Source organism: Mesoplodon densirostris, chromosome 12 (assembly GCF_025265405.1).
Source record: "Mesoplodon densirostris isolate mMesDen1 chromosome 12, mMesDen1 primary haplotype, whole genome shotgun sequence".
In the NCBI taxonomy this organism is placed as follows: Eukaryota; Metazoa; Chordata; class Mammalia; order Artiodactyla; family Ziphiidae; genus Mesoplodon; species Mesoplodon densirostris.
Window position 1 is genome coordinate 73,783,019 of NC_082672.1, and position 22,490 is coordinate 73,805,508.

At 35.7% G+C, this 22,490-nt stretch overlaps 1 protein-coding gene across 1 annotated transcript in view; it reads right to left on the reverse strand.

The window, feature by feature from the left end:
* The window catches only part of EYS (eyes shut homolog), a 1,591,612-nt gene that overhangs the window by 293,980 nt on the left and 1,275,142 nt on the right, over positions 1-22,490 (reverse strand). The window contains exon 31 of the mRNA XM_060115102.1: positions 21,635-21,788. Within this exon, the coding sequence (XP_059971085.1) occupies positions 21,635-21,788 (154 nt within the window). The remainder of the gene's footprint in view (positions 1-21,634; positions 21,789-22,490) is intronic.

Consider the following 22,490-nt stretch of genomic DNA (forward strand, 5'->3'; position numbering starts at 1 on the left):
GAGTTAGCTGTTCCTTTCCAATTTTATGTTGCTATGCCAAGGATGGGGTTTATAGTGAGGGTGTGTCTCAGCCTTTCTTACTTGTCTTGATGTATTTTCTCATTTACCCAATGTGTAAGAGTTGCTCAGCCAGTTTCTGGATTTCTCTCAGAGAGAATTGTTCTATGTGTTGCTGTATACTCATTGCATTCATAGGAGGAGAAAAGTTCAGAAGCCTCCTGTGTTGCCATCTTGGTCTCTTGAGTTACATGAACTGCTTTTTTTTTTTTTTCTTTTAAAGTTGGCCTAAGAAAGGCCAATGACACCAAGTGCTGAATTAAAATCTTTAAAAATTATGATAAAATAGTATTTCCACCTAATAATTTAGCAACTTAAAAAGGCTGAAAACATCTAGTGTTGGGGAGACTTTGGGGAAACTTATACTGTCAGTAAGGGTGTAACTGGTACAGCCTTAATGCATAATATAAAATGCACCACCATAGGGCTCAGTACTCCATGTGTAGTTCTGCAGCACTTGGAAATGATCGTAGCTATAAAATAGATATTCCTTCAGTGCCTTCCTGAGGAGCACAGGAACATTTAGATGCTTGCATGCCACACACAGGTCATAAACAACCAGGACTGCTGCTTCTTCCTGTTCCCTTTGTCAGCCACCTCTCACCATTACCTCTGTGCCATCCCACCTGCATCATGTGGATCTGATGCAGGAGCTCAGATTTGGGGTTCTCCTGGGTGCCTAGAGGTTCTGTTATAAATATGCCTATTAATATCGAGCTCCTCATCCTCTCTGAATCCTCCTACAGTACCACCTCTTTTTCTTCCTCAAGTTATGGATATGTCTCTGAGGGTGTGAGGAGGCAGAGGACCTTGGCATTATTTCATTACTCTGCCCCAAACCTCCATATTATGTCCACCCTACAGCAGTGTGGAAGTCATGGGCTTCCTCTTCCTGCCATGTCTTGAATTCTCTCTACCTTAGGCATACAGTAAAGATCTAAGATTTACTCCGGTAGACCTGACTCTTGATATGTTAATGGAGTCTGAAGGAGTTAAGTTTCCTTCTTCTCTCCTCCAAGACCATTTTCCTACAGAGTCAAGAAAGTTAGCTGCATATCAGAGCTTTTTAACAGCCTCTTTGTTCAGGGCAGCAACTGCTCTCTTTTTCACTGGGCAAGGAACCTCAGCATTGGAGGTGGATGAATGAAAAGTATTTAAAGGGTAAATACATTGCATTACTTTATTATCCCACAAGTATTCTTCCCTTCATATTGTAAAGGGGGAAAACACAAAGCAAACTTATTGTTCACTGTTATTTTGTCTTCTAGGCATGCACAAAGAACTTCTTATCAGGAACTTGTCCTGCAGCCCCTGGACCTGGGTAATGGGTTCATCAGTTATGCTAATGAGGGCAGGTTCAGTTAGTTATTTTAATGTAATCTTCTTCTATGAAAATATGTCATATTCCTACATTTTCTCAAAACAAACAAACAAACAAACCCTCCAAGTACTTTCAAGGATCTTTTCAGCCAAAAAATTACTTACTTTTTACATTTGGTTGAAAAGCACATCTTTCTTATTTTTCTTCCAAGTGGTCTTTATAGCTCCTACTATGCTTCAAGATATTCCCATTGATCAATAGAGAGATTTGCTGATTTTTTCAGTAGAGGTTTTGATTGATCTGCTTTTTGTTAACATGTAGATTTGCTAAAGTTCTTCTATTACTGGCTTCCTGACCACCAGTATTACTCAAGATGATTCAGAGCAAAGTCTTTCTGGTTAGAAATGCAATGAAAGCTGCTATCAAAAAGGTAGGGAGCCGGGGAACCCTTCAGGTGGAATGTAAGTTTGCTTATAAGGTAAAGCACTCATGTAAGGTGAGGGCTGCACACTGGTGTTGCTCAACTCAGCTTGAATTTTAGCTGAATAATTCCATGCAACTCCATTTGTTACTTAATGTAACTGTGCAAATGTATTGGCCTTTTGGTCTTCGACATTCACTATACATCTCTTAGAGTACTTAACATTCTTTCTGTTCCTTTTAGGAAAAATGTTCACTTTTCTGTGTATGTAACTGTGCAAATGTATTGGCCTTTTGGTCTTCGACATTCACTATACATCTCTTAGAGTACTTAACATTCTTTCTGTTCCTTTTAGGAAAAATGTTCACTTTTCCATTTTTACTGTTGATATAGAATATTTTAAATGACTTTTTACTTTAAAAATGCGATAGAACTCCATGGAGTGAACAGGTGATTTACTGTACCAAGCAGTTTTATTGATTTAGCTTCCAGGTGAGCAAGAAAATAAAAGGCAGAAGTGAACAGTTTAGACCAGATAGTAGATATTATAAGCCAAATGACAAATATAACTCCTTAAAATGTGAAATAAAGTGGCTGAGATTAAATTTAGATTTCTTAAATCCCATAGGGATTAACCATATATGGAACATTGTATAGAGAACATTGAGATAATCTTTGGCAGAAAATTAATGTTTAATTGTATTCAGTCCAGTGGAAGAGGGCTTCCCTCTCTCACTCCTCTCTCTGTGTGTTCACAGGGGATTAATGGGACAACCATCACGTTCAGCCCAGCAGCTACAGGTGACCATGTGAGGACCCTTTGTCCACAGATATTTGAAACTATTTTTAAAATGGACTGAAAAAATGTCAAGAGCCAAGTTTTAGTAATCCAGCCTCCATCTGATAATGAAAACTCTTCCTCACCTTTACTTTTTATTAATGCAAAACCTTTCTTTAGGAAAACTTTAAAAAAATGTGAAGATAAATATTTTAGGATTGTTGTCAGATTGTTTTTTTCTGTTTTTCCTCAGAGTAACTATTTCTTTTATGTTTGAGAAAAACAAGTTATTAAGAATAACTTATTAAATATATACATTTAATGTTATATGTATATATGTAGTGTATTTTGGAGATTTTAAATATAATGGAGAACTTAGTTCCCTGAGGTTGGAGATTAAGACCTTGACTCTTCTTTTTTCTGCACAGCAGTAATAGTAACAATTTGAGTTGAATAGTGACAAGTTGAGGCTAGATTTGAGTTGAAATACAAAAGGAATCTAAGGGAAAGAAGATTTTTAAAATATGGTTTAATATCCCAGAAGTTTTAAGAATAGTTATCACCTATCTCCATCTGTCTATCTATCTATCTATCTATCTATCTATCTATCTATCTATCTATCATCTATCTTCCCCCAATTATCTACATCCATCCAACCATTTGGATTCTCGTGGAAGGAGAAAGTATTCCTCTCCATGACCATCCTGCAGTGAGCTGAGAGGACATACACTAGGGCCTACACTCCTCTACATCTAAATTTAATTCTGAAGTGTAAACTTGAGTTGAACGGGGATCAAATATTACTCTCTTTTTGCAAACAGAAAAATAGCAGAATTTATTTCCTTTTTTAAATGAAAGAAAAAATGTCCCCTTTTAGAAGAGTAGTATATTTTAAAAGGTGCCTAAACTTTTTTAAAAACAAGAAAGGACTACATTGTAAGCCTTGCCTTTCCTCCTTACAAAATTAATTTATAAAATCAAGTCAACATTTCATACACTGACATTTGCATTTGATTATGGTATAACATAACATCACAATTTTTAACATCACAATTTTTCTTTGCCTGAAAAATTGCTTTTGTATTTACAACCTCCCAGAAATGAGGTGCAGTGTGTCAGAAGGTCATGATTTCAGTGACTCCTCACATTTTCTATTCTCTTTGTAAGTTGCAGGGCAGAGGCCAGGCTTGGCCTTTCTTCCTTCTCCTTACTCCATATTTGAAATTAACCAAGCACAAAAATTGGTGCCTCTTTTACCAGGTAAAGAGGGTTTTTAAACTCACATTCTAATTTTTTAAATTGTAATTGATTTACAATGTTGTGCTAGTTTTTGGTGTACAGCAAAGTGCTTCAGATATATATTTGTATAATATATATTCTTTTTCACAGTCTCTTTATTATAGGTTATTACAAGACATTGAATATAGTTCCCCGTGCTATACAGTAGGACCTTGCTGTTTATCTATTTTGTATAAAGTAGTGTGTTATCTGTTAATCCCAAGCTCCTAATTTATCCCTTCCCCCCTTTCCCCTTTGGTAACTATAAATTTGTTTTCTATATCTGTGAGTCTGTTTCTGTTTTGTAAATAAGTTCATTTTAATCGTTTTTTGTGTTCCACATATAAGTGATATCATATGATATTTGTCTTTCTCTATTGGGCTTACTTCACTTATTGTGATAATCTCTAGGTTCCCTCATGTTGCTGCAAAAGGCATTATTTCATTCTTTTTTATGGCTGAATAATATTCTCTCTCTCTCTCTCTCTCTCTCTCTCTCTCTATATATATATATATATATATATATATATATATATATATATATATAATTGCTTGCTCTGTGACAAACTCTGTGCTAAATATTTCACAAATATTATATATTAATAGGTTATATATATATATATATACACATATATATGTATATATATATATCACATCTTCTTTATCCATTCATCTCTTGATGGACACTTAGGTTGCTTCCATATCTTGTTTATTATAAATGCTATGAACATTTGGATACATGCATCTTTTATAGTTTTTTTCAGATATGTGCCCAGGAGTAGGATTGTTGGCACATCTCTAATTTTAAAGTATGCCATTATGCAAATAAACAAGATAAAATTGTGGTAAGGATATTAGGACATATTCTTGCAGAAGGGGTATTAATAGGGGATCAGAGCTTGTTAGTAAAGGTTGGTCTTCAGGCAAGTAGAGAGGAACAGATGTGAACAACACTATAAAAAAACCAAAACAACGTGATCATATCAACATGCAGTAGGGAAAAGGGTAAACGAAGGAGGATCTCTACAAAAATGAGAACTGGGAAGACGAGGTTCAGATTTTCAAGTGGAAGCTTTTCAAAAGATGTCCTTGATGAGCATTCAGAGCCCAGGCAAAAAAGTGCCCGACAGAACAAGAAGTGTTTCTTGTCAATTTTGAGTTAAATTTTAAAATATGAGCTGCAAAGTTAATAACAGAAATCTCAAAGAGTCATTATTAGGCTTAAGTTACCTAATATTTGTGAAACAGCACAGTGTTTGTCAAGTGTACAGCAAGCATTATATGAGCTCCTTTTTATTGTGTTTATTTCTGCTGGTCCTTGCACAATCCTAGGAGGTAGATACTACCATTACTCCCTTTTCATGTGTGTCTCCAAGGGTCAAGTCACTCTTGGAGAAACTGCATGTCCTCGCTGAATACAGTTTTGGTGGGGTTCTCATTAAGGTGACCACCCTTCTGTGGCCAAAGGTTAGGCTGCAACACAAGCTGGCCTCCTCAGATACACTCTCTTTTGATTTTGAAATTTAAACGGTGATGAGAACTGTTGGAATTTATCCACACTGCACCCTGAAGAGGATGACCTTGATCCTTGTAAGATACACTGTGCTTTCTGAGCCTGGTTCTTGAGATTTTATTTTAGTTCTTGAGATAAGCTGTACCTTTCCAATACATTCTGCTGTTTCCACTGTGACTCTGCTTGGGCGAGGGCCTGGGGTGCACTTGCCAAGGCCGCTCCTCTGGGTCTGAGATGGCCCAGAAGAAAGGGGAAGTGCGGGAATCATCTGTCTTGGGAAAGGGAGGACTTGGATGGTCCAGTACAGACACAGCACTTGATTTCTCTAATACAATAAAATCATGCTGATAGAGGTGGCCTTAAACTTTTCATCCAACTGTTTGTGTTCTCAGAGGAATGATTACCTTTAAGGTCTGTAGTATTTGTGCGAGTGCCTCTGTTCACCTGATAATTTTTTTTTTTAAATTTCTATAAGATTGACCATTTTGTTTGTAAATCTGGTTTTATTTCCTCTTATTGAGCCCAAATATTATCCATTCCTTAAGAGAAGGGACCATGTGTTTTTGTACCCATTGCAACCTGGCATGTGTATCCAAAGTCATTTCTGAATACTCTCCACCAGGCCTGGCTGTCTTGTTCTCCTGAAGCACTGCTTTCTGCTCCATCCAACACGTGTTCACTCCTGCCGTTTCCCTCCCTTGAAATGCTCTTCCTCTCCCACTTCATCTTTTAAAATCTTACACCATCATGTTTCAAGTGGTCCTCCTTCCTTATGTGCTAATCTATGTTAATTTCTCTCTGAATTCCCATTGCTTTTCCAATCAGTGCCTCATAGTAGAGTAATTATTTCAGGTGTGAGTGTTTAAGTTCATACTTGAGTGGTAAGTCCAGGTACACAGTGATCAACTGTTTTCCCCCCAATATTTCATTATCAGAAGTTTTAAACATACAATGGTTAACGGAATTTCACAGTGTGAACAGCCATATACCCACCTTGACCCTACAGTTAACATTTTGCTATATTCACCTTATCATATATCACCTTATCATATCACCTTACATGATAAGGTGAATATCTATCCTTCCATCCATCCATTGATTCACCTTATTTTTTGTAATATATTGAAAAATAAGTTGCAGAAATCAGTACATTTCATCCCTAACACTTTAGCATGCCTCTCACTAACTAGTCACTAATTTTAATGATATTTTTGTTACTAACTCTTCTGTACTTCATAGTCTCCAGCTGAGTATTGACCACACCATAGAACATCAGTATGTCCACCTTAGATTGCATTTAGATACCACTTTGAAATCCATTAGAAAGTAAAGATTTGGAAGCCCAGATAAATAGTTTATGGAGCCACAGAGACATATGGAGGTGGGTGTGTCTTGTGGAGCTGGGATGAGACATACCTATCGTAGCTTGAACCAGCCCAACCTGTGACCTGTGGAATACATTCCAGGGGTGTCCAGGAAAAGTTTTGGGACGCATTTGGCAGACAGACCAGACAGGCTACCATCCAACTGACTGGAGTACTGACTTGGGGGCTGCTTACACTGTGTGCTTAATAAGCAAGAGAGGGACAAACCAGTTTCTCTAAAGAAACATTGAAATGAGGTGATAAAACAGCCATAAAAGGCAAAAATGGGCTTCCTGTGCAGCAGCCTGTGGAGCTCCATTGTACCCAGTGGGGGGACTCAGTTCCTCTACAAAGCAGTACAGAGAGACTGCTCTGAATGGTGTGCGTGGTGACTTTCTGACATCCTTTCAGGGGAAAGAACGTTGTAGTGCTTCTCAGAGCTGGTAGCACCTTTTAAAACATGTTATTACAATAGCCATTATGCACTCCGAGTTATTTAGCTGAGAGAGGTTTATATCTATGTCCACATACACCCCTCCATCTTTCATCCATGTATCTCTGGGCATCGCCTCCTTGGAGAGTTCTCTCTTGACACTTTTATTGAAAAGAAAGGCCACTCTCCCTATGACACTCTATCTCTGCCTTCTATTTTTACCTGGAACACAATTTCTAACTGTATACTTGTTAACTTATTTCTTATCTTTCTACCTTAGTAGGCTAAAATTTTATGATGGTAGAACCACACTTTCCCCTTCTCCTGTATAATGAGAGGCTATCAGGTGATCCATAATAGACTCCTATGAAAAATTTTTAATCATATATATTAAAAATCTGTAAATCTGGAAAAATTTGTTTCAGTATTGTTGCAAATGTCTTTGCTGTGTTTGAGGCGTACCCTGGCCCTCTTCCTTCTCCATTTCCTAATATCAATACTTTTTATTGAGGTAACATAGGTTTATAATATTACATGTTTCATGCATACAACATTATATTTCTACTTCTCTGTAAACTACAGCATGCTCACCACCAAAAATTTAGTTTCCATCTGTCACCATACAGTTGATCACTTACCCATTTTGCCCTCACCCCCCTCTGCCCTCCTCTATTCTGGTAACCACTATTCTGTTCTCTGTATATACATGTCTGTGTTTTGTTTGGTTTGGTTTGGTTTATTCATTGATTTTGTTTGTTTTTTATATTCCATATAAGAGTGAAATGTTATGGTATTTTTCTTTCTCTGACTTATTTCACTTAGCCTAATACCCTCAAGGTTTATCCATGTTGTAGCAAACGGCAAGATTTCATCTTTTTAATGGCTGAGTAATATTCCATTGCGTGTGTGTTTGTTTATGTGTATATATATCACATCTTCTTTATCCTTTCATCTGTTGATGGACACCTATGTTGCTTCCACATCTAGGCTGTTGTAAATAATGCTGAAATGAACATAGGGATGCACGTATCTTTTCTAGTTAACATTTTTTTTTTCAGATAAATACTCAGGAGTGTAATTGCTGGATCATATGGTGGTTCTATTCATCATTTTTTGAGGAATTCCCATACTGTTTTCCATAGTGGCTGTACCAATTTACATACCCACTACAGTATACGACGGTTCCTTCCTCTCCACATCCTCGTCAGCACCTGTTATTTCTTGTCTTTTTGATGATAGCCAGTCTGAAAGGTGTGAAGTGAAATCTTGTTGTGGTTTTGATTTGCATTTCTCTAATAATTAGTGATGTTGAGTAATTTTTTCAGGTACCTGTTAGCAATCTGCATGTCTTCTTTGGAAAATATCTATTCAGTTCCTCTGCCCATTTTAAAATGTAGTTTTTTGTCGCTGTTGTTTTTTTTTTTTTGAGTTGTATGAGTTTTTAATATATTTTGTATAATAACCCCTTATCATATATATGTTTTGCAAGTATCTACTCCCGTTTGGTAGGCTGTCTGTCTGTTTGGTTGATGGTTTCCTTTGCTGAGCAGAAACTTTTTAGTTTGATATAGTCTTTCTGGATATGTCTCCTCAGACAAGGGAAACAAAAGCAAAAATATAGAAATGGGACTACATTTCCTAATACTTACCTAATATCTACCCAGGCCCCTTTACTGGGGGCTGCACTCAGACTTGACTTTCTGGGCAGTGCCACAAGTTACAAAATCATCTACCACATCTCTGAGAACTCCCATTCCTTTAGTATGCTGCTCTCAGCTAGACGTTAGGAGAAAATTAGATCTGATGGAAGAAATTCTTCACAAACTGTGAATGGTTGAGAGCCTTGCTTAATGTGTTAAATCTCCTAAGGATGTTTACATATTATGAGAGTGATAAACTCTGGCAGTGTGACTAAGCAACTTAAATAATTTACATTTATGTGAAAAAGACCTAGGGATTTAGTTAAATAAAAACACAATCTGAATGACCTGAAAATTGAGAAAAGCTAGTTCATTCTTCTTTGCGTGCATTATAACCTCAACATTTGCTTCACACTTTTACATTACACAGGAAGTACTAACTTCTATTGTCTCTGACAGCTTATATGGTAGCTGATATACTGAAGAATGCAGAGAATGATTAGTATGTGAGGCTCTCCCAGATCATGTCAGTTAAATAATCACTTACGTGTTGGGAATATTTAGTTTACAGAAGAAGAGACTTAGGGAAGATAAGTAAACTTGCTTCATTCATTTGAAAAGTATCTATTGAATGCACAGTATATGCTAGCACTAATTAGCTGTTGGGGAAAAATACTGTTTAAAAACAAAAATAATCCTGTTCACACAGAATTTAGATTTCATGGTTAAGGAAATACTTAAGGACTATTAAGCAGAAAATATTTCTAATTTTCTGTTCTTTTTTTTTTCACAAAAGAGCAATCCTATGTTAAAAAAATTAATTACATGGGACTGAGTGAACTGATGAGGATGATTATAACTTTTTTGACATTCTGTTTGAATAAAAAAAAATCCCACAAGGACTCATAGGTAAAAAATATACAAATCAGGCTTCCCTGGTGGCGCAGTGGTTGAGAGTCCACCTGCCGATGCAGGGGACACGGGTTACCCTGAGAAAACCATAATTCAAAAAGAGTCATGTACCACAATGTTCATTCCAGCACTATTTACAATAGCCAGGACATGGAAGCAACCTATGTGACCACCGACAGATGAATGGATAAAGAAGATGTGGCACATATATACAATGGAATATTACTCAGCCATAAATAGAATGGAAACTGAGTTATTTGTAGTGAGGTGGATGGACCTAGAGTCTGTCATACAGAATGAAGTAAGCCAGAAAGAGAAAAACAAATACCATATGCTAACACATATATATATGGAATCTAAGGAAAGAAAAAAAAAGAAGGTCATGAAAAACCTAGGGACAAGATGGGAATAAAGATGCAGACCTACTAGAGAATGGACTTGGGGATACGGGGAGTGGGAATGGTAAGCTGGGATGAAGTGAGAGAGTGGCATGGACATATATACACTACCAAACGTAAAATAGATAGCCAGTGGGAAGCAGCCACATAGCACAGGGAGGTGAGCTCGGTGCTTTCTGACCATCTAGATGGGTGGGAGGGATGGTGCAAGAGGGAAGAGATATGAGGAAATATGTATATGTATAACTGATTGACTTTGTTATAAAGCAGAAACTAACACACAATTGTAAAGCAATTATACTACAATAAAGATGTTAAAAAAAAGTAGGAGGGACCAGGGTGGAATTTGATATCAAATACTGTAAAACAGGAATTTACTCTGTCTCATGATGGCACTAGAATAAATTATCTGAAGAAATATTGAGTTATTGTTCTATATTTATAGAGTTGAAACACTTTGGCTCCAGTACCAGTGCCTAGCTATGAAACCAGCTTTCCATTTAAAAATTTTAGTAAATCCCTTCAAAAATCTTAAACTAACACAAATTTAAATGAGTCTGTGTTTGGTGGAACAGAGTTCACAGGTTTTAAGTTGTGAAGCATTTTATCACAATATATATCTTCTTTTATTCAGTGTGTTGATGAAGTCATGGGCAATTTGTTGATGAGGAAGCTGGTGTAATTTTCTTTAGCTTCATTAGGAAGCTAGGTGGCTGGTCATTTTTTAAAATATATAAGATTGTCTATATTTTTAGTCCACTCTGTGAGAATTGTTTTAAAGGAGTTAATTAAGATAAATATGTTGTTAAAGTTTGAGTCCTACAACTACGAATAGGATTTAAAGAATTTTCAAGGTAAAATATGTTTCCTGGTAGTTGTTTTAAGGCAGTAATCGAATACTCTCTTAACCACGAATGATAAGTGTCAATTAGAGCACGGGGTCCACAGATGTGTGTTGGAAAACAGGTGCAGTATGAGTCCATATCTTTAATCACAGCTCCTTCACTTAAGGACAAACAATCCCTCAATATTTCCTCATGAATCTTGTTTTTCAACATGTTAAATCCCTTTATTCAACTGCCTTATGCAGCAAAGTGTTTTCTTACACTATTAATTATTGCTTTTCTGCCTAAATTCCTATATTCAGTTTGTCCCTAAGTCTTCCTTTGCTTCCTCTTACTTTCTTATATAATCTTGTCCTAACAATGATATAGAAGACACATTTTAGAATTACACAGGCGGAAGGCTTTTAGGGCTTGAAGTCTATTTTGCTGTACACTCTGCCACCACACAAGAGTAATTCAAACTTCTTCAGTAACCCTTTCTGACAGTCAGAGAAATCTACCACTGGCAGTAAAGGATGAAGAGAGTGTGAAGCCTTCCCTCAGTGTACATTGCTAATCCTCAAAAGAATTTCCTGCATTTTATTTTAATTTATTGTGATTCTCTGCATTGGAAATTATGATGTTTGATGACAATTTGCTGAAGAGGTAAACATACTGGCACCTTGAACTTTATGTCCGCATTATACCTCATCTCCATACAATTTCCACATGAGCGACGGTATTACTCTACACTGTGATGTCATTGCCTTTTCCATCTGCTGCCCCTCTGGTAAATTCCTAATCTTTCTTCAAAATTCAGTTCATTTCCTACTCCGTGCTATAGATGTACTTGCCAACTGCATCCCCATTCCTCCTCAGTGGAGTTTTGCACTGCTATCAGGACTTGACGGTCAACCAGTTCCCTGGTCTGTCTTGGTTTCTTGACACACCAGAGATGAGGAGTTGTGGGCCTGAGTCTTCACTGTTGTAACTCTGTTAATAGCCATTTCATTTTGGATAATCTGAACTGAATTGCACAATTAAGAAGAACAAACCTGATTACATAGTCAAACAATCACTTGAAATTTTTTATATTAAACTGAATTTATTATAGACTAGTCAAATCTACTGACATATTCAGTGAACATACTGTGACGACTCAGGCTTACATTCAAATTATGATATCTTTGCTTAGAAAGCTCTCTTTTTGCATCCCCAAGGACCAAACTAATACTTAGCATCCTTGTTTCTCAAGATACATGTGAATGTTAACAGAAGAGTCTATGCAATAATCTTAATCCTCTTTCACCAACTCCTAGACTCACAGACAGTCTGTAAAGATTTTCTTAAACTTATTTGATGGAAGAAATTTTCATTTTACAGTCGATGTTCACAATTAAATACAAATAAACTGCATTATAACTTGCTGTCCAGCTTGTATTGATGTATGTTATGTATGGACTGACATATTATGTATGATTAATGTGTTATGTATCGATAAAAGAGCAAGAGCAGAGTTTAAGTTTATGTATTCATGTACTTAATGTAATATAATAGTAAAGCATTATGGTGTATTTCCCATAGTAAGCTCCAGTTTTCCTATATTTCCTCTAAGAAATACCATATGGAGGAGTTGATGGAAAAGATAAAGAAATTAATATTTGAGTGATGACGTTGGACATTTTTAAGATAAAAAGCTTACCAAACTTTCCATATAGACATGGCAATGTTTATCAATAAATCTAATATCTTATAGATTTAGCACAGTTCAAAAGTCACCATCTGTTTCAAGATGTGAAGGTTCTCACTATTTCATAGTTTCTTGGCCCTAAGACTAAAGGCATGTAATCCTTAGTTTGTATAATATTAACTATCAGAAACATGTGGAAAAGTTTTGTATATTTTAGAAAATCAGAAACATAAAGGACATTTTGAGTTATTCTTAAAATTATAGCTGACAATACATTATGAATATTCTTTCTTCTTACATGAAGTTCGGTGGTCCTCTGCTCAGTCTCTGTATGGAGTTAGAGGTCAATACCAGCTGAGTCATAATACAGAACATTTATGTGGGAAAATGGCAAAACACTGCAGTCTGATTTTGAGCAAAACTGTCTGAAAGGCCTTTGATGATTAAATACCAGTATTATGAGAAGTTGTTGTTTGTTCCTTTCTTATTTTTCATAAATTATGTGCTAGTAAATCTCTTCATTTGATATAACTGAAATCAGTCCTACTCAGAACCCTTTTTACTTCCCATTCTTTTGAGGTTAATGTTGGTTTTGCATTATAATAAATGTTTTATCCACTTTCTTGATCAAACAACTGTGGGAAATGACCTAATAAAATAAATAAAAAGTAATTTGCCCAGATACACACACACACACACACACACACACAGATATACATCTATCTGTATGAGGTTTTTATCTCATAGAAATTAATAAGATGAAACGAGGTAAAAATCAGTCCATTTATATAACTCATCAGCAGTTTTTATTAATTTACTTTGTTTTCTGTACCAAATATCTAGGAGAGCAATGTGATGAAAATGCTTGCAATGGTTTTACTTTTTGTTTGTTTGAATTTTCACAAGTACTGAGGTTATTGCTATCCAGCTATAGAAACTTTTCCTGCCTCTGTTCAATTGGTCTTAAACCAAGCATGAGTTCCTTTACACTGACCTGCTATACTAAAAAGTGGCTGACAGGGATGTATAGTTCTGGCAGTCAAGCAATTCTTGGCCAATATCCACTTGGCTTTGGCTACCCTGAAAGTTTGTTAACCAAAATGAATTATTAAATATTAGAGTGTGCCTTAGATATACACAGATGACTTTATACCTCTGGATAAATCTTTGAGAGAATGTTGTCCGGCATTTGGGATGGCAGGAACTAAGGAAGGTAGAAGAGGCTATGTGGCTTTAAAACATGCAGATAACACAGTAAATTCCCTAGAGGAAAGGACATGGGGGTTCTTTAGGGGAAAAAAAAGTAATGAATAATGTGTTAGCTTTTGTATATGACAGACACAAAAGGTACTAGAAAAATTTAAACTTCAGAAACTTTAGAAAAAATATATACAGTAAGAATTTTTCTGAACTTCCCCAATGGAGAATAACCCTTGTGAAAACCAATATTCTCTCTATGTGATCCCTTTCAAAATGTGTTGAAATGAAAGAAAAACTGTGCATGAGTGTGAATTACAATGTATCTCTAGAACTGTGATCTCTGCTCCATTTCATTTAAGAAGAACTTCTATCTTGATACTGAATTGACTTCAATCACTACAAGTGGCTTATTCAAGTTTATTCTGCCCTGCCATCTCCTTTCATCTCCTATAATGCAGATTTAGTAGGAAGAAGTACTGACATAACAAAATAAAAATCAAAGCCATCTTTTACATGTTTACCTTAGAGCTCATTCCATTAAGTTTTGAAAATAAGTTCTTATCAAGTATGCTATGGTATTTTATTGTCAAGAACCCTTAAATATGGAATAAAAATTCCATCAACATTCATATTATGAGAAATGAATCTAATTCCCATGCTTTTTAGGGAGATGTCTGTTCTGATTTTGCATAGAAAGAGTTCTGTTAGTGAGAATTTAAAATTTTAATTCCAAATTATGCCTGGTTAAGGATGGAGAGATAAGTGGAGCACGCAAGACAGTGAGAAGGAGACATAAACAACTACAACTAGATAAATGGAGGTAAAGCAAGGCAGTCGCAGGCCAAAGGATTTACAGGAAGATGGAAATCAGAAGCCTCAATGTCTAAGTCTTTCTCCATTTTATCTCCCCGATGCCAGGAATCTTTAGTCATGTGTATTGTATCTCCTGGCTTCAAACTTCTAAGGGACTTGCTGTTCTCAACTATTTTTTTTTCTATGTATGAACACCTTCCACTCAACTAATAATTCCAATCGACAATTAAACATGCTCAAGTCTCTTTCATCTTACATTTTTTTCCTCTTGACCCCTCACCTCTCTCTAGATCTCACCTTACATCTTTTTACATTTCACAGTAAAATTCTTGAAAGTTGTCTACACTGGTTATTTCAATTTCCTTCAATCTGGCTTCTTACCCTATCCTCCTAGAATGATGCCTTCAGTGCATGGAATCATGTGGACCGTTCAATGGACTATCAGAGCATTTGATAAACCTTTCCTCTGCTCTCCCTGATTACCCCTTCTCATACTTTTTATGATGTCATATTCCTCTACTCAGTCATAGAATGTTAGCTCATCAACACTCAATACCAGGCAATTTTTTCAACACACCCTATACGCTCATCCACACTCATGGTTTCAATTACCACCTGCACGCTGATGACTCATAAATTATATTTCCCATCCAGACCTCTCCTCTGAGTGTTACATCCGTAGATTCAACTTGAAACCTCCACTTTGATGTACCAAAGGCACCTAATCTCATCAATGCTCAAGCCTGAACTCATTCGCAATCTTCTCTATGAAAAATGCTTTCCTTGCATTGTTTGCTAAAATCTATCTAGTTGCACATCAGAAGATGAGTATTCATTTTTTGATACCTCTCCTTTCACTTCTCGTATTAATCAGTCAATTTTACTCCTAATTAGGTTTTTTTTTTTCAGGTTCATTGAAATCTAGTTGACACACAGCACTGTATGAGTTTAAGGTGTACAGCATAATGATTTGACTTACATACAACCTGAAATGATTATCTTAGTAAGTTTAGTGAACATTCATCATCTTGTATAGATACAAAATTAAACAAATAGAAAAAAATTTTCTTTGTCATGAGAACTCAGGATTTATTCTCTTAACAACTTTCATATATAACATACAGCAGTGCTAATCATATTTATCAGGCTGTACATTACTTCCCTAGTATTTATCTTATAACAGAAAGTTTGTACCTTTTGACTGCCTTCATCCAATTCCCCTCCCCCATACCTTGCCTCTGGAAACCACAAGTTATTGACTATATTCCCCACACTGTACATTACATACTCATGAGTCATTTATTTTGCAACTTGAAGTTTGTACCTCTTAATCTTCCTCACCTATTTCTATCTTACCCCTACCCTTCTTCCTTCTGGCAACCTACTGTTTGTTCTCTATATCTATGACTCTGATTCGATTTTGCTATGTTTGCTCATTTGTTTTGTTTTGTAGATTCCACATATAAGTGAAATCATATAGTGTTTGTCTTTCCCTGTCTGTCTTATTTCACTTAGCATAATACCCTGTAGGCCCAAGTGTGTTGTTACAAATGGCAGAATTTCATTCTTTTTTTTATAACTGAGTACTATTCCATTTTGTGTGTGTGTGTGTATGTGTGTGTGTGTGTATGATTTGTTGTCTTTTTGATAATAGACATTCTGACAGGTGTGGGATGATATCTCACTGTGGTTTTGGTTTGCAAATTTCTGATGATTAGTGACATTTAGTATCTTTTCACGTGATTGTTGGCCACCTTTATGTCTGCTTTGGAAAAAATGTCTATTCAGACACTCTGCCCATTTTTTAATCAGATTTCTTGTTTTTTTGATGTTGAGTTTTATAAGTTTTTGTATATTTTGGATATTAACCCCTTATTGGATACATCATTTGCAAATATTTTTTCCTACTCAGTAGGTGGCCTTTTCATTTTGTTGATAATTTCCTTCATTGTGTAAAAGCATTTTAGTCTCATGCAGTCTCATTTATTTATTTTTGCTTTTGTTTCCTTTGCCTGAGGATACATAACCTACAAAAATTATTACTGAGACCTATGTCAACGAGTATACTGCTTATATATTTTTAACCATTTTATAGTTTTAGGTCTTATCCATTTTGGATATATTTTTGTATATGGTGTGAAAGAGTAGTCTAGGTTGATTCTTTTGCCTGTAGCTGTCCAGTTTTCCCAACACCATTTATTAAAGGGACGTTCTTTTCCTTATTGCATACTTTTGTCTCTTTTGTTGTAGAATAAATAACCAGGTAAGCCTAGGTTCATTTCTGGGCTCTCTATTCTGTTCAATTGATTTTGTTTTTTGCTCTTTTTTGGTGCCAACACCATACTGTTTTGATTTTAGTAGCTTTGTTACTACAAGTTTGAAATCATAGAGTATGATACTTCCAGCTTTGTTCTTTTTTCTCAAGAATTTTTTGGCTATTTGGGGTCTTTCATGTTTCCATACACATTTTAGAATATTTTGTTCTAGTTCAATGAAAATGTCATTTTTAAAATGCATTTAATGAGTTCTTATCTTTATTTTTTAAACATCTTTATTGCAGTATAATTGCTTTACAATGGTGTGTTAATTTCTGCTTTATAACAAAGTGAATCAGCTATACATATACATATATCCCCATATCTTCTCCCTCTTGTGTCTCCCTCTCACCCTCCCTATCACATATATATGGAATCTAAAAAAAGAAAAAAGAAAAAAAATGGTTCTGAAGAACCTAGGGGCAGGACAGGAATAAAGACACAGACATAGATAATGGACTTGAGGACACAAGGAAAGGTAAGGGTAAGCTGGGATGAAGTGAAAGAGTGGCATGGACTTATATACATTGCCATTGGTTTTTTGATAGGAAATGCACTGAACCTTTAGATTGCCTTGGATAGTATGGTTATTTTAACAATATTAATTCTTCCAACCCATGGACACAGTATATCTTTCCATCTGTTTGTATCATCTTCAATTTCTTTCATCAGGGTCTTATAGTTTTCCAGGTACAGTTCTTTTATCTCCTTAGTAAGATTTATTTTTAGGTATTTTATCCTTTTTGGTATGATTGTTTAAGTGTGATTGTTTCTTAATTTCTTTTTCTGTAGTTTTTTATTAGTGTATAGAAGTGCAACAGATTTCTGTGTATTAATTTTGTATCCTGCAACTTTACCTAATTCATTGATGGGTTCTAGTTGTTTTTCTTTGGTGGTGTCTTTAGGATTTTCTATTTATATTGTCATGCCATCTGCAAAGAGTGACCATTTTAAATCTTCGTTTCTAATTTGGATTGCTTTTATTTAGTTATCTTGTCTGATTGCTCTGGCTAGAACTTCCAATACTATGTTGAATAAAAGTGGTGAGAGTGCAGAGTGAAGTAAGTCAGAAAGAGAAAGACAAATACCATATGGTAACACATATATATGGAATCTAAGGGAAAAAAATGTCATGAAGAACCTAGGGGTAAGACAGGAATAAAGTCACAGACCTACTAGAGAATGGACTTGAGGATATGGGGAGGGGGAAGGGTAAGCTGTGACAAAGTGAGAGAGTTGCATGGACATATACACACTACCAACTGTAAAATAGATAGCTAGTGGAAGCAGCTGCATAGCACAGGGAGATCAGCTCAGTGCTTTGTGACCACCTAGAGGGGTGGGATAGGGAGAGTGGGAGGGAGGGAGATGCAAGAGGGAAGAGATATGGGAACGTATTTATATGTATAACTGATTCATTTTATTATAAAGGGCCAGATCCCAGGGCAACTGGTTTAGGTGCCCATGGTGTCCCAGAGCTGCTGTTGGCCTGCTGATGCATGGGGTTGAGTCCTGGAGAGGCTAGGCTCAGCAGGTCTAAGGCAGCTAGCCTGCTTGTGGGTGGGTCTGTGTCCCTGCCAGACCAGCTCCTTGGCCTGAAGTATCCTAGTACTGGTGCCAGGAGGCTGGTGGGCCAGTCTGGGTCCTGACACTAATAAGCTAGAAAGAGGATTCCAAAATGGTACTTGCCAGCATCAGTGTCCTTATGGTAGAACAAGCTCCCTAATATGGCTACCACCAGTGTCTATGTCCCCAGGGTGAGAATCAATCTCCTCCTACCTCTCCAGGAAGCTCTCCAAGATCAGCAGGTGGGTCTGACCCAGGCTTGTCTCAAATCACTTCTGCCCTGGGTCTTGAAGTGTGGGATATTTTGTTTGCACCTTTAAGAATGGAGTTTATCTTCCACAGCTCTCTGGCTCTCTTATATGCAAGCCTTGCTGGTCTTCAAAGCCAAATGTTCCTATGGCTCATCTTCCTGGTGCAGGACTCCTGGGCTGGGGAGCCTGATGTGGGGCTCAGACCCCTTGTTCCTTGGGGAGAAACTCTACAATTGTAACTATCCTCCTGTTTGTGGGCCACCCACACATGGGAATGGGTGTTGACTATATCGTGACTCAGGCCCACCTACCCATTTCCTTGTGGTTATTTAAATCTTTACCTGTAGAAGATCTTTTCTGCTAGTCTTTTGGTCTTTCTGATCAATAGTTTTTTTTGTAATTAGTTGAAGTTTTCTGTGCTCATGGGAGGAGGTGAGCTCAGAGTTTTCCTACTCTGCTATCTTGGCCACCAACCCTAATTATTGTTTTAACCTGTCAATTTCTGTATGACACCAACCTAGTCCAAGCCACCATATGTCTTATTTGGACATATAACAGACATCTATGTGGCCACCTTAAATCACTCTTTAACCCAGCTATAGGGCCCTACAGTGTTTGCCATCTGGTGGACCCTCAGTCTTCACCTTCCAATCCTCAGCCACCCCCCTCTGTTTCTCTGTTCCATACACAGTTAGTCTATTGGATCCCTTAATATACTGTGGCTCTTTCCACCAAAGCCTCTTTCCTCATACTCTTTTCACTGCCTGGAACTCCTACACCAGTGCTTTGACTGTTTCTGCTTATTTGTTTTTACCTAGTTCACCACGTCTACCCATTTTTCAGAGAGCTTCCTTTGACTATTTATCCTAGGCCAGGCTACTTTGTAGTTTGTTTTCCTTGCACCATTTTAAAAAAATTTTCCCACACATCTTGAATTTTAATTATTGATATTTCCTCCTTAGTGTGACTATTTGTCAATCTGCCTCACCAAACTTTATATAAGAATTAGGATTTTGCCTGTTTGGGCTTAACTTTGAATTCCAGGAACTTAGTATAGTACTACAAACATAAAAACAAAGAAAACAAAAAAAAATTGTTGCGTGAATAAATAAAATTAAAAACAGAGGAAAAAACCCAGAAGAAACAAAGAAAAATGAAAAACAAAAATTAAGAAATATTGAGAGAGCAGGTGGGCACTCAACTTTTCTAAAATTAATTTTTAGTTAATTTATTTTAACTAACTTATTTAAATTTATATAATGTTTTAAAATTATATTAATTTAAGTAATATAATATGTAATGTATAATATAAAGTATACTATATAACATAGTTCTAGGGTCAGCCTTTAATGCAAACTATTGTCATCCTGAGGTCTTGTAAGATATTGCTGACAAGACAAATCAAATTTACATTTCTGCATCAGTAAAGATGGCTATATTCCACTTTCTAAATTTTGGACAAAATTAATCCAAAGTCCTTTGTTTTCAGTTTTAATAAAAGTGTCTAATTTTTTTCAGGATGCTTTCAACTTGAGGCTACCTAAGGATTTGAGGGGTTTGTTTGAGGACTGCCTGACTAGGTGCTCATTAGTTAAAGGCAAAACATGAAATCAGTCCTTCAAGAAAGTTTGACTAAAAATAGAAATTACTTCATATGTTATAGACTGTATAAAATGATGACATTGTTTAAAATGATGAGGTCATCAAGAAATGCCTTTTAAATTGGTTTTAAGTTATTCACCTTGTCATCTGGCTCCTTTTCTGTGATCAACAACAAGCCTTTGTAAGAGAAATGATTGAAATTGGAGTTAAGTCCATTGCTCTCAAAGTTTGCTTTTTTCTGTACATAACTCAGTGTTCCAAAAGGGTAAGCCTAATTTATTAATAACAATTTCATTACCTTAGGGTAATTTCATTGCCTTCTTGTCATAACCAGCTGAATTTCCCAGCCCAGACACTCTCATTTCTTCATTCATTCAGACATTTATGAGAATCTGTCAGATGCCCTGCTAAGTACATTAAAGATGAGTAAGATACTGTTCCTGCCTGTACATAGTTTCCATTTTCAGATTGGTGTCAATTTCTTTGATTCTATTTTCAGATTGATTCAGACTCTGGGAAAGATTATTCGATTTATATAACTTTCATAGGTTAGCCAGGATTCCAGATGATCAGACCAACTTATCCAAATGTCATCTAATACATAAAGTCAGACACAAAATGTTATTTTTAACTGACAAACAGTAACTTTGGAGAACGTTATCACTAGATTTCTATATTGATGAGCAATTTTAAATTCTTGGTTGCTACACATAAATTTTGTTCAGTAGTGCCCTTGGGATGTGATCATCATATTTAGCCATTTCTCTTTTTGGGATTTCCTAATTCTGAAGCATGAATTAATTTCAAGACTGCCTTCCAAAATTTTATATGCTCCAGAAAGACATTTCCATTTAATATGCTATTGTTTTCTACTGAATTTCCTTTTTTCTGTTCTGTGCGAATGATGTTTCTCCCCCTCCATTTCCTAAGAGTTGTGCTCTTTTCACTCAATAGATATTTTGCTGAACAATTGAACTAGATCTTAATTTCAACTGAACCACCCAATTCTTTAATCTATTTATTTGCTCAAGATATTTTCAGAGAAATTGATTCATTTTGTCTACAATTTGATTGATACTGGATGGTATCAAATTTGTAGTTTATTTCACTAAAGTGAAAAAAAAAAGATTGGGAAAACAGTTTTCAGAGAGACCTTTTTTTTCTTTCTTTCTGTATTTAGGTGGCTATTACACAGGTAAAAAACATTTAAAAATATGCCCAACACTATAGTTAAAACAACTACTGTGGGGGTACTTACCGTATTGTTATAGGGATGAATGCATTTCTGTTAATGCTGTAATTAGCAGAAAGAGTCAAGATATTTTGAGAATTTCCACATCTGTAATTAACTGTGGGCTTTCCTTCCACAAGAAATAAATGAAGAAACTGTTGTCCAGAATTCTTCTCATTACCTTTAAGAACAAATATTACATTAAATTAGCAATTAATGTAGATTTACATTTTATTCAATAACAATCATTCTTTTAACAAACACCATCTTAGTTCTCAAGGAGTAATCATTCAGTGAGATGATAGGAGTGTTATTAGATAATTATGCAATGTAAGAAGTACTATACTAGAAATATACATTATTTTCCACAGGTTGAGGATAGCATAGTATTAACAGCATTAACAGGACATGAGATTTTAACTTCTGACTTAGTTTCTTAATAACTATGACCTTAACTATTTTCAACCTCAGTTTCCCAATAGGTTCTAGTGGGATAATGAGAGCAACTAATTGTTAGAATTACTGTGATAATAAAATAAGATAATAAATGAAAAGTGCCTGGCACCTACTGAGTATTGATAACTTGATTTATTATTATTAATTATTTATATTTTAATTTTAATATGTCTCATAAAAATTGAAATGATAAAGAAATATATAAAGAAAAACAAGAGAAAAATTCCCCTTTCTGTCAGCCCATCCTTCATCACCCTTTGAGGTATCCTTTACTATCATTTATACACATACAAATATTTGTATAGCCCTAATTTTATTTTGAAAACAAATAATATAATAAATAGCTTTGCTCACTTGTCTTTTCACTTAACAATAAATTTTAGATATCTGTCCTTGTAGGTACATAGATTTCTCTCTTTTTTAACAT